The sequence below is a fragment of the Calliphora vicina genome, chromosome 4 (assembly GCF_958450345.1).
Source record: "Calliphora vicina chromosome 4, idCalVici1.1, whole genome shotgun sequence".
In the NCBI taxonomy this organism is placed as follows: Eukaryota; Metazoa; Arthropoda; class Insecta; order Diptera; family Calliphoridae; genus Calliphora; species Calliphora vicina.
The window spans coordinates 119,182,144-119,204,263 of NC_088783.1; the positions used below are offsets into that span (position 1 = coordinate 119,182,144).

General features: G+C 22.5%; 1 protein-coding gene across 1 annotated transcript in view; it reads left to right on the forward strand.

The window, feature by feature from the left end:
* Window positions 1–536: 536 nt before the first annotated feature.
* The window catches only part of arg (arginase), a 48,032-nt gene continuing 26,448 nt past the window's right edge, over window positions 537–22,120 (forward strand). Inside the window, exons 1-3 of the mRNA XM_065507995.1 lie at window positions 537–781; window positions 888–1,082; window positions 1,149–1,335. Of these exons, the coding sequence (XP_065364067.1) occupies window positions 595–781; window positions 888–1,082; window positions 1,149–1,335 (569 nt within the window). The 5' untranslated portion in view covers window positions 537–594. The remainder of the gene's footprint in view (window positions 782–887; window positions 1,083–1,148; window positions 1,336–22,120) is intronic.

Below are 22,120 nucleotides of genomic sequence, written 5' to 3' on the forward strand. Positions count from 1 at the left end.
AGAACATTCAAGAAGCATCGATAGATGGTGCTAGAAACATCTTGATGGTAATGCAATGTATTTGCACTTAATACTAAATTGTGCTTTTATTTTTCTCGGCAAAAACAATTCCTTAAGTGGTATTTATTGTAAACCAATACCGGAAACTCTTAAAATCTACGAGGGAAATTCATTCATGTCATTGTTATTGTTATGAGAAGCTTTAAGTTAAGCGATAAGGAAATAGAGATGTCTTAATACTGCAGAGGTTAATTACTTGCTGACGAAGTAAAAGAATTTCACAAAACAACATGTAATAATATAATAATTAAAACTAAACACAAGGGGGCTTTTCTAGAGAGAGAGAGAGGGAGAGTATCATTAGTCTCTCTTGTGAAATGATTAACAAGATTTAAAGAGAGATTTAAGGTAAAGGTTATCTCAAATGTGAGACTTTATCAGTATGTACTTGAGAGAAATGGAAAACAATAAAAGCAATTTAATAAAAAATTCTATATTATTTTATACTATTAATCTAGTTAAAAACTTAAAGCTAAAGTAGTTTGTTTATTTGCTTAAAGCAAGAAGAAAGTGAAAGTGAATAATTTAAACAAAATGTTTAAACACAGTGTTAAACAATTAAGAAACTTTTCTGCTCAAGTAAAAGGGCAAGACATAAAATCTAAACTGGGTATTATAGGGGTGCCATTTTCCAAAGGCCAATCCAAAGCGGGTGTAGAACAGGCACCAGATTTATTGAGACAGCAGGGTTTAATACAAACTTTACAGGAAACTTCTAGAGGTATTTAAAAATACTTACTTTTTGACTGAAAATAAATAAGTCTAGACACAGTTTTCTTTAACATTTTATTATTATTTTTTTATTTAAATTATTATTTAAAAAAAAGGCAGTTTAGCCATTACCGACTATGGCAATTTAAAATATGATCCATTGAGTGAACCCGAGTCGTCATATTATAAAAATATGAAAAACTATGGCTCCTTTATGAGTTGTAACAAGGCCTTGATAGAGAAAATACCACAGATATTACAGGAAAATCAACAATTCTTATGTATGGGCGGTGATCATGCTATAGGTTTTGGTAGGTTTTGTTTAAAAAAAAAGAAAAATTCAAGAAAAATAACAAAAAATTAAAAATAAAACTTAGGTTCCGTGGCTGGCCATTTGAAACACACTCCCAATTTGTCTTTGGTATGGGTTGATGCTCATGCTGATATTAATTTACACACCACTACAGCCTCGGGTAATATCCATGGTATGCCCGTGTCGTTTCTATTGGAAGAATTAAGAGATTTTTGGAAACATGCTCAATTAGATGATATTGCTCCCAATTGGTAAGTCATTTTAGTTTTTTATTCTTTTTTTTTATTATTTTGTTTTTTTTTTATTTAAAATATATAACAAAGTTTAACAATATTTATATTTTGTTTTTTTTTTGTTGTAAATATCACATTTGTTTTGTTTTTTTAGTTAAATACTTAACTTTTAATATAAATTTTCAGTCTTATAAATTTCTAATTTTCTGTTTGTTTTTAATATAAATTTATAAATTTATTTTATGAAATATTTTTTTCAAAGCTTTTTTTTTAATAATAAAAAAAGCTTATTTATCAGTCTTGCATAATTTATTTTTTTAGTTTTATATAACAAAAATAAATTATATAAAACAAATTAAAGAAAATTTAATTCAAAATAAAATTGAACTTTTAAATTAAAACAAATTATCAAAATTATCAAAATTAACTTAAACTTTAAAAAGAAAAAATAATTACAAATAATAATTAACTTAAAACAACTCAAATTTAAGTTTAAAAATATTTGTAGAATTTTTAAATTATTTTGTAAAACTTTTAAACAAAAAAATGAAAAAAACTGAATACGACTGCTTTGTTTGTTGGTTGTTTTTTTTTTAATAATTATAATTAATTTTTTTAGCTAAAAATTATAAAACTGAAAATAGTATTTGATCATTTTTTTTGTTTTTGGTGCATTTTTTTACACATTACAAAGTATAATAACTAAAACGTTTAACACAAAAAATTAAACACAATTTGAGATGTTATTTTTTTTTTTTAATGAGAGTTGTTAAGTGAACTTAAAATTACATACTTAAAACCTGCTACATTTACAAAAAAAATACCTACAATTCTAGCTTAAATAGTTTTTAGCTCAAAATCCACTAAATTTAAAAAGCTTCTTTATTTTTTGTTTATTTAAGACAACTATTTTGAAAAGTTTATTTTACAACCTATCCTGTTGCCTTCCTACCTGTTTTAAATCTAGTTTACTTTAAATATGTTTTATGTTCCTAAAAACACATTGTTCCTAAAAACTCAAGTGAATTTTACAAATTTCAAGCAAATCTATTACTAAAAATTAAGAGTCCTATATTCGGCTGTGCCGAATCTTTTATATCCTTCACCAAGTATACATATGTACTTTAAAATAAATATTAAAATCAATTTTTGGTTAAAAAAAATCAGGCGAAAATTATTTTTTGGTGAAAAAAAATTAGTGGTGAAAAAGAATTTTTTGGTGAAAAAAAATTAGTGGTGAAAAAGAATTTTGAATAAAAAAAATTGGAAAATAGATGAAAATCGTGGTAGACATGTTGAAAAGAAAAGTTTGCAAAAAATGGAAAAAAAAATTTGGTGAAAATAAATTTTGGTAAAAAAGATTTTTGGTGAAAAAAGATTTTTGTGAAAAAAAATATTTGATGAAAAATAATTTTGGATGAAACAATTTATTGGTGAATAAAATCATTTTTAAAAAATAGGTGAAAAAACGAGGTAGACATGGTGAAAATGAATTTTGAATAAAAAAAATTTTGAGAATAAAAATTGGAAAACATGATGAAAAGAAATGTGTGGATAAAATGGAAAAAAATGGTGAAAAAAAATTTTTGGTGAATAAAAACATTTAAAAAAAATTGGGTTGAAATGGATGAAAAAATTGAGGTAGACATGATGAAAAGAAATGTTTGGTGAAAATAAATTTTGGTAAAAAAAAAATTTTTGTGAAAAAAATTTTGGATGAAATATATTTTTGGTGAATAAAAAATTGGTAAAAATAAGTTTGGTTATTAAATAGATGAAAAATCGAGGTAGTCGTGGAAAAAAAATTGGTAAAAATATATTTTGGAAAAAAAAATTTTTGGTGAAAAAAAAAATTTTAAAATTTTGGATGAAACTAATTTTTGGTGAATAAAATAACATTTAAAAAAAAATTGGGTGGAAATGGATGAAAAAATAGGTAGAAAAAAATCGAGGTAGTCGTGGAAAAAAATTGGTGAAAATATATTTTGGAAAAAAAGTTTTCTGGTGAAAAAAAAAATTTTGGTGAAAAAAAAAGTTTGGATGAAACTAATTTTTGGTGAATAAAAACATTTAAAAAAAAAATTTGGTGGAAATAGTTGAAAAAATTGAGATAGACATGGTGAAAAGAAATGTTTGGTGAAAATAAATTTTGGTAAAAAAAATGTTTGTGAAAAAAATTTTGAATGAAATAAATTTTTGTTGAATAAAAAAAATATTTGGTGATAAAATAGAAGGTGAAAAAAAATGTTGAAAACATTTTTTTGGTGAAAATAAATTTTTGTAAAAAATAGTTTGGTGATGAAATAGATGAAAAAAATAATGGTAGTCGTGGTAGACATGGTGAAAAAAAAATGTTGAAATAAAATTTTTTTTAAAAAAAAATTTGGTGAATAAAATTTTTGATAAAAAAAAAATTCGGAAAAAAAATTTTAGTGAAAAAAATTTTTGGTTAACAAACAAATTTTGAATGAAAAACTATTTTTTGTGTGAAAATAAATTTTGGTGAAAAAAAAAATTTGGTGAATAAAAAAAATTGTTGGTGAAAATAGATGAAAAATCGCTATTTGTTTTAAAAAAAAATTTGGTGAATAAAATTTTTGATAAAAAAAATTCGGAAAAAAACTTTAGTGAGAAAAATGTTTGGTGAACAAACAAATTTTGGATGAAAAACTATTTTTTGTGAAAATAAATTTTAGTAAAAAAAATATTTGGTGAATAAAAAAAATTGTTGGTGAAAATAGATGAAAAATCGCTATTTTCTTATCGATTTTCTCTATTTTAAATAGCAACCTAAGTTGAACTATAGCAAATGCTGATACTGACTGATGTATCATCCATCAGTCATGTATGTATGTAAATTATTGGAGTTAACAAAAATGTTGATTTCAACAGACAGACGGACATGGCTATATCGACTCCGCTATTTATAAAATTCCGGAATTATGGGTTCGCAAATGAATAATGTATAAATTGCAAACGGAATGACAAACTTATATTTAAGTAAATAGTTTATAGCTTGGTGAAGTGTATAAAAACCCATTGTATATGTTCGTAAATACATCAATGATGCCTAGGTAAACGTTGGCGTTAAAAAAAATAATATTTGGCATCACTGATTTAAGTCAAACTTAACGGTAAACAGTGTTAACACATATAAATCTAAAAGCGCCAAACTTCTAAAATGCAAAATAACGGAACAACAAAAATACCAAAATCCAAATAATAAAAAAAAAGAAAAATCTTAATTTTGAAAAGTGTTTGTCATTCTGTAATGGTTTTTTTCCATCACTTTGATAATATTGATGAATTATGTTACGTTATTTTGCATTTTAGATGACGATATGGACTATTTACGCTAAATTGTTTTGTTATTTGAATGATTTTTTATTAAAGAAATTTATTTTTTTCTAATTTACCTAAGTGTTTGGAAATTACTTTAACTATTTTCCAGAAATCTTTCTAAAACGTATATGGAAATTTTTTGCTTTGTTCGTTTACTTTTTAGTTTTTACTATTTTTATTAGCTTTGGAAATTTTCAATACAAAAAGTAAACAAAATATTGGAAAATAGTAAAACTAGTAAGATTTACTATTTTCCAATATTTTACTAGTTTATATTTTTATATTAATTTTCACTCCCTGTTCTAATACGATTTTCTAAAAGCCTTTAAATAATACACTTTTTCTAATTCTAGCATTTAAATTTCAACAAATCATAATTCATCTAAAGCCATCTCATTGAAAGCCTCAAAATAAACTTAGACTCTAAATAACAATATGGAATAAATACAATTAAAATTATTAAATTATAATATAAAAAACAAATAATGATTTTCTTTGCGGGAGCGCTACTGAAAACTCAAGTTGTAGTAACAAAATAGTTTAAGCCATAATTGTAATACAATTTCAAAATAAAATTTTATTATATTCAATTGAGTTGAACTTTAATATGTACTTGAATTGAAGACAAATTTGTAGCCTTAACCTTATTCGATTACATGAAAACCCCTAATGTTTGTCTACTAGTTAACAATTTCATAAACAAAATCCATTGCAGACTTTTAGGCGGTATTAAATATAGTTCCCAACAATTAAAACAGAGTTGTTTACCAATAAAAAATTTATTTGAAAAATCGGAAGAAATCTTTGTCGGAGCAAAAATTTGACCTCATTTTCGAATTCACCTATAGAAATCACCAGTAAGGAAGGTTTCCAGCCAAATTGGGCCGGTATTTAGCGAGATAAAAGCAAAAAACTAAAATTTTGGAAAATAAAAAAAAGAATACAGATGTCAGGTGTCTTCGCTAAAACTTTTTTTATTTTCCAAAATTTTAGTTTTTTGCTTTTATCTCGCTAAATACCGGCCCAATTTGGCTGGAAACCTTCTTTACTGGTGATTTCTATAGGTGAATTCGAAAATGAGGTCAAATTTTTGCTCCGACAAAGATTTCTTCCGATTTTTCAAATAAATTTTTTATTGATTAAACAACTCTGTTTTAGTTGTGGGGAACATTATTTAATGGCACTTAAGCATGCAATGGATTTTACATAGTATTAGGCGGTATTAAAAATAGATATTTTGTTTTTGTCGCATACTTTTAGGCGCCATTAAATAATGTTTTTCACAATTAAACCAGAGTTGTTTAGCCAATAAAAAATTTATTTGAAAAATCGGAAGAAATCTTTGTCGGAGCAAAAATTTGACCTCATTTTCGAATTCACCGATTGAAATTACTAGTAAGGATGCTTTCCAGCCAAATTCGCCCGGTATTTAGCGAGATAAAAGCAAAAAACTAAAAATTTGGAAAATAAAAAATAAAAGTTTTAGCGAAGACACCTGACATCTGTTTTCTTTTTTTATTTTCCAAATTTTTAGTTTTTTGCTTTTATCTCGCTAAATACCCGCCCAATTTGGCTGGAAAACTTCCTTACTGGTGATTTCTATAGGTGAATTCGAAAATGAGGTCAAATTTTTGATCCGACAAAGATTTCTTCCGATTTTTCAAATAAATTTTTTATTGATTAAACAACTCTGTTTTAGTTGTGGGGAACATTATTTAATGGCACCTAAAAGCATGCAATGGATTTTACATATATAACATAGATATTTTGTTTTTGTCGCATACTTTTAGGCGCCATTAAATAATGTTTTTCACAATTAAACCAGAGTTGTTTAGCCAATAAAAAATTTATTTGAAAAATCGGAAGAAATCTTTGTCGGAGCAAAAATTTGACCTCATTTTCGAATTCACCGATTGAAATTACCAGTAAGGAAGCTTTCCAGCCAAATTCGCCCGGTATTTAGCGAGATAAAAGCAAAAAACTAAAAATTTGGAAAATAAAAAAACTTTTAGCGAAGACACCTGACATCTGTTTCTTTTTTTATTTCCAAAATTTTTAGTTTTTTGCTTTTATCTCGCTAAATACCGGCCCAATTTGGCTGGAAACCTTCCTTACAGGTGATTTCTATAGATGAATTCGAAAATGAGGTCAAATTTTTGCTCCGACAAAGATTTCTTCCGATTTTTTAAATAAATTTTTTATTGGTTAAACAACTCTGTTTTAGTTATGGGGAACATTATTTAATGGCACCCAAAAGCATGCAATGGATTTTACATAGTATTAGGCGGTATTAAAAAATAGATAGCATAGATATTTTGTTTTTGTCGCATACTTTTAGGCGCCATTAAATAATGTTTTTCACAATTAAACCAGAGTTGTTTAGCCAATAAAAAATTTATTTGAAAAATCGGAAGAAATCTTTGTCGGAGCAAAAATTTGACCTCATTTTCGAATTCACCGATTGAAATTACTAGTAAGGGAGCTTTCCAGCCAAATTCGCCCGGTATTTAGCGAGATAAAAGCAAAAAACTAAAAATTTGGAAAATAAAAAATAAAACTTTTAGCGAAGACACCTGACATCTGTTTTCTTTTTTTTATTTCCAAAATTTTTAGTTTTTTGCTTTTATCTCGCTAAATACCGGCCCAATTTGGCTGGAAACCTTTCTTACTAGTGATTTCTATAGGTGAATTCGAAAATGAGGTCAAATTTTTGCTCCGACAAAGATTTCTTCCGATTTTTTAAATAAATTTTTTATTGGTTAAACAACTCTGGTTTAGTTATGAAAAACATTATTTAATGGAGCCTAAAAGTATGTAAAACATAATTTAGCTAAATGTATACGAATGTTGGAAATAAAAAAAAAAGAAAACAGATGTCTTCGCTAAAACTTTTTTTATTTTCCAAATTTTTAGTTTTTTGCTTTTATCTCGCTAAATACCGGCCCAATTTGGCTGGAAACCTTCCTTACTGGTGATTTCTATAGGTGAATTCGAAAATGAGGTCAAATTTTTGCTCCGACAAAGATTTCTTCCGATTTTTTAAATAAATTTTTAAACAGATGTCAGGTGTCTTCGCTAAAACATTTATTTATTTTCCAAATTTTTAGTTTTTTGCTTTTATCTCGCTAAATACCGGCCCAATTTGGCTGGAAACTTTCCTTACTAGTGATTTCTATAGGTGAATTCGAAAATGAGGTCAAATTTTTGCTCCGACAAAGATTTCTTACGATTTTTTAAATAAATTTTTTATTGGTTAAACAACTCTGTTTTAGTTATGGGGAACATTATTTAATGGCGCCTAAAATCATGCAATATAGATTACGAATAAATTGTGTATTTATCCACCGACCCCGTTTTTTTGCTTGATTTCCATGATTTGTTTTTTGTCATCTTTTCAAAACCAAATCCACTGGCTCCAACCAGAAAATTGTCTCGGAATAAAATTTACACAAAATTATAACAGAGCTTGATTTTGATATTTTTGTTGGTTTTATCACAATAATATGCGTCCATTATGGAACAAATCCTCTAAAACACCTAGCTCCACTGGTTTCACACGAATATTACAATAAAAATTTATTCAGATTTTATAAGGACATTTCAATTCCATTTTCCTTTGTTTTTGCTTGATTTACAGGTCCGTTAAGGAGCAAATCCATTAAAACGCTTAACTCCAGTGGTTCCATACGAAAATTACCTCCATAATTGGCTCGGAGAGATTTAATAAGGATATTTTAGATTCACTTTAGTGCTCAATTAATTTTTAGCTTGATTTTGATAACAAGAATTTGAGACAGTTATGGAGGAAATCCTTTAAAACATCTAGTTCCACTGGCCGCAAACAAAAATTACCATAGAAATTGGCTGGGGCAAAGATTTTAGAAAATGGAGGATTTTTTTCTTGTCTTCTTAGCAGTTGTTATTTACACAGTATGAAAACGGGGGCTGCCAATTGAATACCGCGATTTTCTGTTTTGTTTTCATCTCAAGAAATACTGGTACAATTCGGCAGAAATCTTCTAAAATATATAAAACCATTAGCTGCTTATAAAAATTGGCCCGGACAAAGATTGAGGACATTTTTGTTTCTTCCTCTTCTTAGTACTTGTCATTCACAGGGAATGTTAACAAGGTAAACAGATACTGCTAATGATGCGATTTTTTTATGATTGCGATTATTTTGAAATGCTGTTAATATTTTGAATTTCATGACTTGAATTTTCAGTTACGCTCTTGATTTTTGTTTGTTTTTTTTATAGTACATTACAAATTATAATAAAAAATTATGTATATATACTAAGGTTTCTTTGTGTTTTCTTTTTTTTTATAACAAATTACATTGCATTAAATTAAACTAAAAACTTAATTTGAGGTATTAACAGTAAAATGAAAATATAACAAACTTTTTATATAAAAACCAAATGACTGATTGATTTTCTCTAAGATTGGGTACTGAAAAGTATGTTAAGTTGTTGAGAACTATTGACAACCTGATGATTTGATCGGTCATTAGATTTTTTTATAAGTATGACAGAGCTGTTTTCCTCAATTTAAGATTTTATTTATTTTTGAATCGAAAAAGTATAAACCACAGACAAAACAATAAACTTAAAAACAATATTATTACATTTGGAAGTTTAAAAATTTCAAAGAAAAAAAATATTTTGTTAAAATGAGGCTTAGAGTTAAATTAAACTTAAAATAAAAGCTTTTAAATACTAACAAAAGTATAAAAGATAACGATCATTTCTGATTTTTACTTTGGAATTTATATTTATTATATATAAATATATAGAAATAAATAAATATGTTTATATTTGTTTTTTTTTTAGCACACATACAACGCCGCTGAAAATAAGAAATCAAAAAAGTCGAAAATTATAACGAAATTTTTATATCATTTTTATTTTGTGGCACAACAAAATTATGAAATTATACACTGAAAGAAAAGAAACAAGAAAAGTAAACAATTTATAAAACGAGCCATTTTCTTTGAATACGAAAAAACAAAATGAAAATTTTGTAAAAATTTAAATTATTACTTACCAAAAACTTATAAAAGTTAGACAATAACAACAAATTACAATTAAATGTGTTACCAAAGAAAAACCAAAAAAAAAGAAGTAAATAACTTTGTTGAATTATTTTTTTGTTTTCTTTTTGCCCATTTAACTTTCAAAACTAAATTTTTATTCTGTTAGCTTTAAAAAAGAAAAAAAACAAATTAATATTTTTTTTATTTAGACAAATTATTGAATACACTGTAAGAAACGTAAAATGAAAACTGAAAAGTTTCGGCAAATAAAACGAAAAATATTTACGCTGAACACAAAAACCAAAGAGTTAAGATAGAGTTTTGAAAACAACATGATGACAATTTTGAGTTTGCTTTTTGTTGTTGTTGTTTTGCAATCAAAATAGAGGAAACACAGGAAGACAATCAAGTATATAGAGTATAGAATATTGGGAAGACAGGTGTTTGTTTCTTTTTTTATATATATAAATATAACTATTAACAATGGGTGGGTGAATTTATATGTTTTACACTGAGAGAAATCAACCAACCAACTAAAAAAAGGAAACAAAAAAGTTTGTTTTGTTTACAACTTCAGGTGTCAAAGTAAAAACTGAAAAAAGAATTCAAGTTAGGAAACAGGATTATAAACAAAGAACGGAATTGATTCAAAGAAAAGCAGGAAAACCTATAAATAATAAAAACAGTTCTATTTCACAATATATTCAACATTTAGTTTCAAATTAAAATTTATAAATTGAAATTTATAATTGAAATTTAAGTAGAACTGTTTTTATTTTTTTTTTTTTGGAAAAAATCATAAATTTTATACACAATAATTTCCATTAAAAAGCCAAAAATAAATAACCACTTGCCCTAGACTTTTACAAAAACCGAAAACAAATTTGTAATAAAAATGTAATGCAATGGAAAAACTTCAATACAATCCAACCGAAAAGATTTACAACCTGTAAAGGAAAAAAAGTGTAACCCACAGAAACCGAAAATAATAGAGACAAATTATAATTTAAAATCTGAAAACTAAAAATAAATTATAATTAAAAAAAATTAATAAAATAATATTTAAATTAATTGAAAAAAAAATAAGAGAGATTTTGTTGATTGCTGGATAAAAAGTGAAGAATTCCTCAGACCATATCAACAGAACAGAATCGGAACTTTATTAAGTTAGGCCAACTAATTCGCATGGAACTGAGTATTTTTCATATAAATTATTTCGAATCATATTATTTTCGACATTAAGAAACTGGTAGTTTTAGTTTCTGTGAAAATGGTTTAAAACTTGAATATTTTCCATAAAATTTTTTTCAAACGCTTGTTGTTTCATGTTAAAAAAGTGAGGTTAGTTTGGAATTAACCTCAAAAGAATACATATTTCAAAGTGAGGTTAATTTAAATTAACCTCAAAAGAATATTTCCCTTTTTTTAAATCTTAAATCTCTCTTTAAAAATATAAACAAATTGATATTAAAATTAAAACAAAAATATAATAATTTAACAAAATAAAATTGCAGTCTTAATAAACAAAAAAAAAATTAATATAAATATCGAAAAAAAATAAAATCGAATAAAAATATTTAAAATCATTAAACAAAATATAATTAAACCATAAGAATAATTTGTATGTAGTTTAATTCAACAATATTTGCTGGCTTTTAATATAATTTTTTTTACTTTAGTAAAAAATTAGTACTTTTTGAATGATGCAAAAGCTATTTTCTTAGAAATTGGCTAGAAATTTCAGCAAAAGTACTAAAATAAGTTCTTGTTCAAAATAGTACCCAAATTAGTTTTTAGAGTTTTTAAACAAGGTACAAAAAATAGTACTTTTTTGCTTAAAGTACCAAATTGAGAACTTTTTAAAAAAGTAGCAAATTGAGTACTTTTTTAAAAAAGTAACAAAATGAGTACTTTTTAAAAAAGTAACAAACTATTTAGAAAGTATAAGCCAGTAACAAAAATAGTACTTTTTTGTCTTAAAGTACTTTTTGAAAAAAGTACCAAACTAAGTACGTTAAAGTATGTTAAAGTAAAGAAAATTGACTGTTTTTAAAAAAAGTACTAAATTAAGTACTTCTTCCAAATATGTAGTAGCAAAATTAGCTTAAAGTAACGAAAATTTACTTAAAGAAGTACCAAGTTGTACATTTTTTTTTTTGGCAAAAAGTACTTTTTAAAAAAGTTCTAAATTTAGTATTTTTGAAAAATACAAAAATTAGCTCAAGGTACAAGTACGAAAAATAGTACTTTTTTGGCCAAAAAGAACTTAATTTATTGTAGTACTTTTTCAAAATGGTACCAAAATTAGTACAAAACTTATGCAAGTAACAAAAATAGTACTTTTTTAAGAAGCAATATAATTAATAACTTTTTGAAAATAGTAGCAAAATTAGCATAAAGTAAAGAATATTTACAAAATTTTTAAACAAATAACAAAAATACAACTTTTTTGCATTTAAGTACTTTTTTTAAAAAAAAGTACCAAATTAAGTACTTTTTAAAAATAGCAAAATTAGTAAAATGAGCAAATTTAAACAGAATTTATTACGTTTTTAAACAAGTATCAAAAAAAATGGTAATTTTTTGTCTTTAAGTACTTTTTTCAAAAAATACCAAATTAAGTACTTTTTCAAAATAGTACCAAAATTTTCTTAAAGTAAAGAATATTGACTACTTTTTGAAACAAATAATAAATTTTGTGTAAAGTACTTTTTCAAAAATGCACCAAATTAAGTACTTTTTCAAAATAGTACCAAAATTTGGTTTTAAAGTAGCCGGTTAAGGCCAATAGGCTAAGTTGTTGAAAATAAATAATGCAACAAAAATTTACTTAAATTATTAAGCTTTTAAGTAACAAAATTTGTACTTTATTTTTTGTTTAAAAGTACTTTTTTGAAAAACTACTATTTTAAGTAGTTTTTGAAAATTGAACTAAAATTAATCAGCCTAATTATGAATAAAAATTCCCCGGGAGTTTTTTTCCCATTTTTCCTATTCAAATTCAATGGAAAAAACTCCCGGGGAATTTTTTATTCATAATTGGGCTGAAGTAAAGAACGAAAAAATACTAAAATTATTACGTGTTTAGTACTTTAAAGTACATTTTTAGGTATTTGAAATTTTTAGTTTTTCGAAGTACTTTTTTTCAATTGAATCTGCCAGCCAGCTATTTTTTTTAAATTAAACAATACAAATTATTTAAATTATATAAAAGAAATAATATTTAAAAATAAATAAAAAAAAATATTTGAAATAAATTTAAAAAGAAATTATATATAGAAATAACGAAAAGCAATCACTTAACAATTTATTCAATTCTTGTTTAAAATTTCTCAAAATTACACAAATAACTGAAAAATCTTTAAAGAAAAATTCAATTTTTTTTTTAATTGAAAAATTTTAAACAAAAGTTTGAGTAATTGCTTAAGTGATTAGCCTAAATGAAAATAAACCTTCTCAAAGTTGTTTTTTGTTTAATATTTGTTTACTTTTATATTATATATATTATTGAAAAAGTTATAATGAAAAACTCATAAAGTTTAAAATTTTTTAATACATTTATATTATTTGAATTTTTTTTTCAGCCCAAAAGTTTATTTTGACTTTTGGGGATTTTTTGTGATTTTTTTTGTTTTGTAGTTTGTATTTATGATAATAATAATAATAAATATAAGAAGTGATAATAAATTATTTACTGGTAATAATATCATTAAGAAAAAATTAAGTAATTTCTTTTTTTTTGTTTTGGTTTTAAATATAATAATAATTAAGTAAATGTTACACTTAAATTAAATTAAAAAAAACTGTTGTTGTTAAAAAAGAAAGAGAGAGCATTAAAATTAGAATTTTATAAATATGTATAAGTATTTATAATAATAAATAAATAACTTGTTTGAGTATTTTTAAAAGAAACTAAAAACAAAAATTCAGAATTTTGTTTTAAATCTGGTGACAGCTGGGTTTTGTTTAAAGAAAATTTAAAGAAATAAATTTTAACAAGTTTTCGTTTGTTTAAATTAAAAATATCAAGAACTTACTAAGCTAAATATTTGAATTATTTATATCATTATGTTTTGTTTTAATAATAATAATAATTTTGACTAGCATATGTTTTATTTTTGGAAATGTTTTCGTTTTTTTTTTTTTGAGTTTAGTTTAATAACTTTTGTAAAAAAGGAATGTGTTGTTTGTTTTTATATTTTTACTTATAATTGAGATCATTTTTGTATATTTTTTTTTGTAAAGAATGACTAGATTTCTTTATATTTTTTTTTGTGGTGGTTGTTAGGACATCATGTTGTAGTTGGGGGAAAAAGGAATCAAGGTACAAATTTCTACTCACAAAGAAAATTAAAAAAAAATTATATATAATTCAATAAAATAAAACTGAAAAGAATTAAAAATTTATAAGGGTTAGCCTTTTAAGAGAAAAATCATAACAAATTCTAAAAAAAAATAAAAAAATAATGTTTTTTTTTGCCAAAACATAAAATATTTTTGTTTTTATTAATTAAAAAAATTTGTATGCATTACATAATTATAAATAAAAATTGAAAAAAAATTATAATAATATTAAAAAAAATTAATGTGGTTATATATAAAAAAAATTAAAAAAAAAAACAAATTAAAATTATAAATTAAAATAATAATTTATTTAAAAACCAACACACAGATATGTATTCAAAATAAAAACTATAAATTTGTTTAGAAAATAATGAAGACAACAAGAAGGTACATGAAAACGAATTTCATAAAAAACAACTTGTGGAAAAATCAGCAAGTTTAAAATGGAAAATATTTTTTGAAAACAAACTGATTTGAACTGACTAATAGTAAAGTTCAAACAGACTTTATTAACAATAAGATTAGAATTTCAAAAACTTTAAATCCAGTTTCTTTAACATTCTTATTGAAATATTCCTATTACAATTCATAGGCTTAATTCCTTAGTTATCCAAACATATTGAATTCATTTCTTACAGAATTGATTCCTTATCGAGTCATTCAAATTTTCTTTTATTAAAATCCTTTACAAAATAGCTTGATAAAATTAGACTTTGGAGAATTTTTTCCAAATGATTAAAAAAAAGGCAATGCATGAAGAAAAAATGTTTTCATTCAAAGATTGAATGAATTCTGACATTTTTTAATTGTGTATTAAGAATTTTTTAAATTTCTGATTTCGATCGTTATTCATCACATACTAGTACCCTTTCTGGTACCAAGGTATTACTAAATTTCTTAGAACATTCAATATTTTTAGTACCAGAGATATTTTCGTAATAGATTTTGAAAATTAAATTTTCCAAAATTCAAATTTTTTAGTACTAATTTTTTTTTGCTTTAAAGTTTTTAGTACTAAATTTATAATACTACTTTTTAGTATACACACAAATTTTTTAGTACCAAATTTTTAATAATTAAAACTAGATTTGGAAATTTTAATTTAGTACTAAATTTTATATTCCAAAATATTTTAAAATATTTAAGATTTTTAGTATCAAATTTTTTAGTACTATTTTTTTTTTGCTTAAATGGTTTAGTACTAAATTTATAATACTACTTTTTAGTATACACAAACATTTTTTAGTACCAAATTTTTAATAATTAAAATTTTTAGTACTAAATTTTTTTTGCAATAATTTGTTGTACATAAATGTTGTACAAAAATTTTGTTGTACTAAATTTACTATGTACCATCATTTTTAGAACAAAATTTTTCAGTACTAAATTGTTTTAGTTCAAATTTTTTGTAGTATGTACAAAATAGTTTAGAACTAAATCTTTTGGTACTAAAATTGTTTTCAATAAGTTTTGGAACTAAATTTTTTAGCAATAGTTTTTAATTTTTTAGTACGTAACTTATCATTAACATTTTCAGTACTAAGTTTTTTAGTTCTAATTTTTAGTAATACATTTTTGTAGTACTATGTACTAAATTTGTTCAGTACTAGTTGGTACTATATTTGTCAGTACTAAATTTGGTGTTTTTGTATTACTAAGATTTTTAGTACTAAATTTTTAAGTACTAAATATTTTAGTACCAAATTATTAATACCATTGTTTTAGTTCGAATTTTGAGTAATCAATTTTTGTAGTACTAAATTTGTTCAGTACTAAATTTTTAATACCAGCTTTAGTACTAAATTTTTGTAGTACTAAATTCTTTGGCTCAAAGTTGTTTAGAAATTATTCTAGTACTAAATCATTTTTAGAACCAAATTTTTTTAGTTTTATTTATTTAGCAACCATATTTAGTACTAAATTTTTTGGTATTTTTTGTATTACTAAGGTTTTTAGTACTAAATTCTTGTGGTACTAAATTTTTTAGTATCAAATTATTAATACCAAATTTTTAGTACTAAATTTGTTTCATACAAAATTTTGTACTTCATATTTAGTACTAAATTTTTTGGTATTTTTTTATTACTAAGGTTTTTAGTACTAAATTCTTGTAGTACTAAATTTTTTAGTATCAAATTATTAATACCAAATTTTTAGTACTAAATATGTTTAATACAAAATTTTGTAATTCTAAATTTTTTGGCATTCTTAGTACTAAATTTTTTTTTAATATTTACTAAACTTTTTAGTACAATTTATTTCGAGTACTAAATTTGTTAGTACTAAATTCTTGTAGTACTAAATTTCTTGTATCTAAATTTTTTAGTACCAAATTTTTTATTAATATGTACTAAACTTTTTAGTACAATTTATTTTTAGTACTAAATTTGTTAGTACTATTTATTTAGCAATAATTTTTAGTACTAAATTTCTTGAATCTAAATTTTTTAGTACCAAATTTTTAGTATGTATTAAATTTTTAGTAATTAATTCTTATAGTACTAAATTGTTTAGTACCAAATTTTTATTATGAAATTTTTAGTACTAAATTTTTGTAATACAACATTTTTTGACTAAAAATTATTATTACTAAATTTTTTTAATACTAAATCTATAGTACAAATTGTTTTTTGCTCCAATTTATTTTAGTACTATTTCTTTAGGAACAATTGTTAATACTAAATGTTTTGTTAGAAAAACATCTTTTATTTTAGTACTAAATCTTTGTTCTTAATTTTTAGTTCAAAATGATTTTATTTCAAAATCCAAATACATTTACCCTTATCGCGAATCAATATTTCACATGAAATATGTTCCCTTTTCCTTTTTTCGTTCATCAACTTTTTTCACGTGAAAAAATTCCACATTTTTAGATGGAATTTTGTAAACAATAAACAGCTGTTACGAACAAAATCAACTATTGTGAATGAAAACTTCATGGGGAATTTCACGATAGCAATTTTCCCTTCGAGGGAAATGAATATTTCATGGGAACAAAATTTCACATGTTATTGCCGATTGGGGTGATTATGTTGTATTTTATGTACTAAAATCTTCTCCCGTTTTTTGAGTACTAAAATGTCTCTGAACTCAATTTATTAGAACTAAGTTTTCGATCTTACATTTTCGTCCGATTCCAAGGTGAAAGTCAGAAAAAACATTTGAACAATTTTTTGGAAAACATAAGTATGAATTGACTCCAATTTCCTTTTCCATTTTTATCTATTTTCCATTTTTTGTTCTTGTTGATTTTATTTCCTACACCTTTGTTTTTAAGAAATTTCGGATGAATTGTTTACATTATATATTTGTGTTTAAAATGATTTAGTTGTTGTTTGTTTTTTCCAGCCAAAAACTGTAGGTTTCTGGACAATTTTACATTTATTTGAAGAAAAGAAGAAAAAGATAAAATAAAAATTATAATAATATTATTAATAATAATAAAAAAAAATAATTAAATGACAAACAAAATTACAAACTAAAAATAATAAAAAGTTAAAATAAAAAACTAAAAATAATAAACATATTAATAAAAAAGATAAACTAAAAACCCAAGATATAATAATATAATAAATGACAATATAAATTAAAAAAAAACAAGAGTAAAACAAACAAAAAACTAATAGAAAAACTTCATTAAGGAAAATGGAATTATTTAATAAAATTAAATGTTTTCATTAACCCTTAAAAGTTTTAATAAAAGTTTTTTGTTTTATAGGATTAAATTAAAGAAAAATTATGAAAAATTAAAATAATAAAAATTAATAAAAATGAATTTGTATTTTTTTTTTTGTTTTATTACACGATTTTTTAGTTTTTTTGTTTTTTTGCTTAAACAACACGACACAAAAGTTGGCCTTTTTTTAAATGATTAAATATAAAATTGTTTAAAATAAATTAGAGAAAAAAAAACTTCTAAGCAAAAACTAAAATTGATGCCAGATCAATTTAAATTGTTTCATTTGTTTGGTTGCTCTCAAGATTTCCTTTAAATTTCTTGTTTTACATCCCTTAAAAGTGAAAAATAAATAAGTTTGTTGTTGTATTGTTATATGTATAAATATATATATAATTAAATTACACTTAAAAGTAAACACAAAAAAGAATAAAATAAAATAAAAAATAAACTATAATAATTAAATATGTATAATGAAAAGTATGTGTATGTATGTGGTGTATATATTTAAAGTTAGAAAATGTATATATAAATAAAAGATTGCTTTAATTATTTTATTTAATTTAAAAAAAAAAATAAAACAAAAATCTAATTATGTATAAATAAACATAAATATTAATGTATATATTTTGTTTATAATATGAGATACATTATGTTCTTCAAGTTTCTTTCTCTTTATACTTTCTTTCAACTATTGCACAGAAGATTTTCCATTTTGTTTTTTTTATATAAAAAAAAGTTAAATAAAGTTGAAAAACAAGAAAAAAAATTTTTACAAACTTTTACTATAATAGTTTTCAAAATTCTAAAATTTTTGAAATATTATATTGAAATTTTCTGGTTTGTTTGTTTAGTTTTTTTTTATATAGAATTTTACTAAATAGTTATTTTTAAACAAAAATCTTTGGGTTTTTTTTCTTTTAAATAATAACTCAAAAAATTTGAAGAATTTTTTTAGGAGTAACATTTAAAAAAAATCTTAAAATAAATTACTCCCTTAAGTTTTCTTTTAAGAGAAGTTTTTTTTTTACAAAAAAAAAATATGTTTTTTGTTTTGCTTATAAATAAAGTTTTGTTTAGTTGTTTTTTTTATACTTAATTTATATTTTATTATTTTCACTGACTAGATTTTTTTTTGTTGTTGCTTATTTGTGTTTTTTTTTTGTTCTTTTCATATTTAAATTTTAAGCTTCGTTTTGTTTGTTTAAACTACTAAATCTACTTCATAATTTCTTGTAATAACTTGTCGCCTGTGTGTGATTTTTTTCTTTAAATTTAATTATAATAAAGAAAAAATATTATTGTTGTTGTGTAAATATTATGTTGTATGTACTATATTGTTTGTTGTATGTTTTGTTTGTTTGTTTGTTGTATAATAAAAATAAATAAATAATTGCATACATATATGATAAATATTTATATTAATAATAAATAAAATGAAAGCATTTAAAAAATTAGTTTATTTAGCCAGTTTGTCAGGAGGAGTAGCAGAAAATGGAAAGGTCTTTTCATTTTCATTCAAAGAAGAAAACAGTTTCAATTAAAAATCTAACATTAAACAATTTGTTCAAAATATTTTAATGGAAATTTTTCCAGCAAAAATTTTTTAGTACTAAATTTGTTGATTCCAAAATTTTTAAAAATCAAAATTTTTAGCACTAATTTTTGAGTTTAACATTTTTACTACTAAATTTTTTAGCTCTAAATAAAATGTTTACAATATGTTTGTACTAATTTTCTTTTTTTCAAAATATTTTGTTTCAAAATTTTTAGTACAAAATTTTTGGAGTTAAACATTTTTAGAACTAATTTTTTTAGTACTAAATTTATTTAAATAAAAATTTTAGTACTAAATTTTTTAAAACATTCTGTTTTAGTACTGAATTCTTAGTTCAAAGTTTTTAGTACAAAATTTTTTAGTACTAAACTTGTTTCCAATTTTTTTTAATTTAAAATATAAATTTTGTGGTTCAACATTTTTAGTATTTAAATTTTTTCTACTAAATATATTTAGCACTAAATTCAATGTTTAAAACAATAATTTTCGTAATTTTAAAATTTTTTAGTTCCAAATTTTGAGTTTTAAAAATATTTTGGTTTAAAATTTTTTAGTACCAACTTGTTTAGTACCAAATTTTTGAGTTCAAAATTTTTAGAAGTAAATTTTTTAGTACTAAATTTGTTTAAATAAAAATTTTAGTCCTCAATTTTTTAAAATCTAATGTTTTAGTTCAAAATTTTTGGTATCAAATTTTTTAGTACTAAACTTAATGCTTCCAATTTTTAGAACTAAATTTTTTAGTACTAATTTTGTTTAAATCAAAATTTTTAATACAATCTCTTTTTAGTTCTCCAGTATTTAGTACTAATTTTTTTAGTAAAAAATTTGATGGTTCCAAATTTTTTGAAAATCCAAATTTTTAGTACTAATTTTATTGGTTTAAAATGTTTTCCCAAATTTTTTTAGTACTAATTTTCTTAATTTCAAAAATAAATTTTTTAGTACTAAATTTTTGAGTTACAAATTTTTAGTACTAAATTTTTAAATTTCAAAATTTTTTTGGGTTCCAAATTTTTAAATTAACTTTTAAATTTTTAGTACCAATTTTATATTAGGTTAACATTTTTAGTACTAAATTTTCAAAATGTTTAGTAATAAATTTTCAACATTTTTTAGTACTTAATTTTCAAAATTTTAAACATTTTTGATACTAAATTTATTGTTTGAAATATTAATGTACTAAATTTTTGGTTAAAATTTTTACTACCAAATTTTTTGATTTGAAATTTTTAGTACTAAAATATTAGGTTAATTTTTTTTAGTACTAAATTTTTTGGTTTGAAATTTTTGGTTAAAATTTTAAACAAAAATTTCAAAATGTTTATAACTCAATTTTTTGCTTCAGAATTTTTAGTACTTAACTAATTGTTTCAAATATTTTTAGTACTAAACAATTTCGGATTTTTTAGTACTAAACTTATTTTGTTTGAGTACTAATATTTTCAAATATTTTCTTTCCAAAATTTTTGGTTGAATTGTTTTAGTACTAATGTATTGCTTTAGATATTATTGTACTAAAATTGTTAGTTGAATTTGTTGTTTAAAATGTTTTAGTTATAAATATTGAAATTTTGTACACCACATTTTTGGTTTTATTTTGTACAAAATTTTAAATTCAAAATGTTTTATTACAAATTGTTTTTTTATAATTCTTTTTCAAATATTCATAATTTTGTGTGACTGCTGATATCTCCTTATTTGAAGAAAGACCTTTTATTTCCATTCCACCTCCTTTATATAAAATTAAACTATTTATAGTAATATTGAAATAAATATTTAAAAAAAAAAACTGAAAACAATAATGCTGCCTTTTTACCAAAAATGATTAACATAATTGTTCTTTAAGTTCTAAATTATTCAAAGTAATGAGGGAAAACTTAAAAAAAATAGAGAAATTTTATGTTTGAATGCGGAGTGTGAGTTTTATATAAAACTTAAAGAAATCAACAAAAGAAATAAGAAGAAACTGAAATGGGGAAAAAACCATTATTGTTTTAAATTAAATACTACTACTTAAATTGAAAACCAAGAAAATACAAACTCAAAGCATAAATTTTTATAGATATACATATATAAAAAAACAAATATTGAAAGAAAACGTTAATTAATGTAGTATGTTGTTGTTGTTATATATAAAAAAAGAGAAATATTTAATTTAATTTAAAATATCATCAGTAATTATTTGTTACTTTATTAAATGAGGTTCTCCATGATTACCTTGCATTTGTTTTGTGCTTGTATTTTTTCTATGCAATATTAAATTTTTTGTTTAAAACAATTTTAACCTAATTTTTTATTTATAAAAAAAAAGAATATAAAAAAGGAATTTTAAAATAAAAATTTCTTTTTTAAATCCTTTTTTTTTTGTATTTTTTATATGAGTGTGTGTGTTTAAGTTTTGTTATTAAATTAATTATTAATTTTTTATGTTTTGTTTAGTTTTTTTAAGCATTGAAAAATGTTGTTTTTTTTTAAATTTACTACTTAATCATAAATAAGTCATTGTTTTTTTCTTGTTGTTGTTATTATTATTATTACTTTGAGTTTTCTTCATTTCATTGAATTATTGTTTTAAATATTTTTAATTATATTTAGTTTAGGTAGGATCCATTAAAGGGAACAAGGGGTCTTACGAGGAGATTTATTGCAACAATCACCAGTAAAAAAATCTTTGTTAAAATTGTGTTTTGTTTTGTTTTTTTTTTCTAATAATGCTTAATACTGTAAAAAGCCTCTTTAGCTTTAAGATGACAACTTTGTTTTTATAAAATATATAGTTGCCTCTTTTGTTTTGTTGTTGTAGAAATAATATATTTGTTAATTATTTTAATTAGTTTTCTTGTTT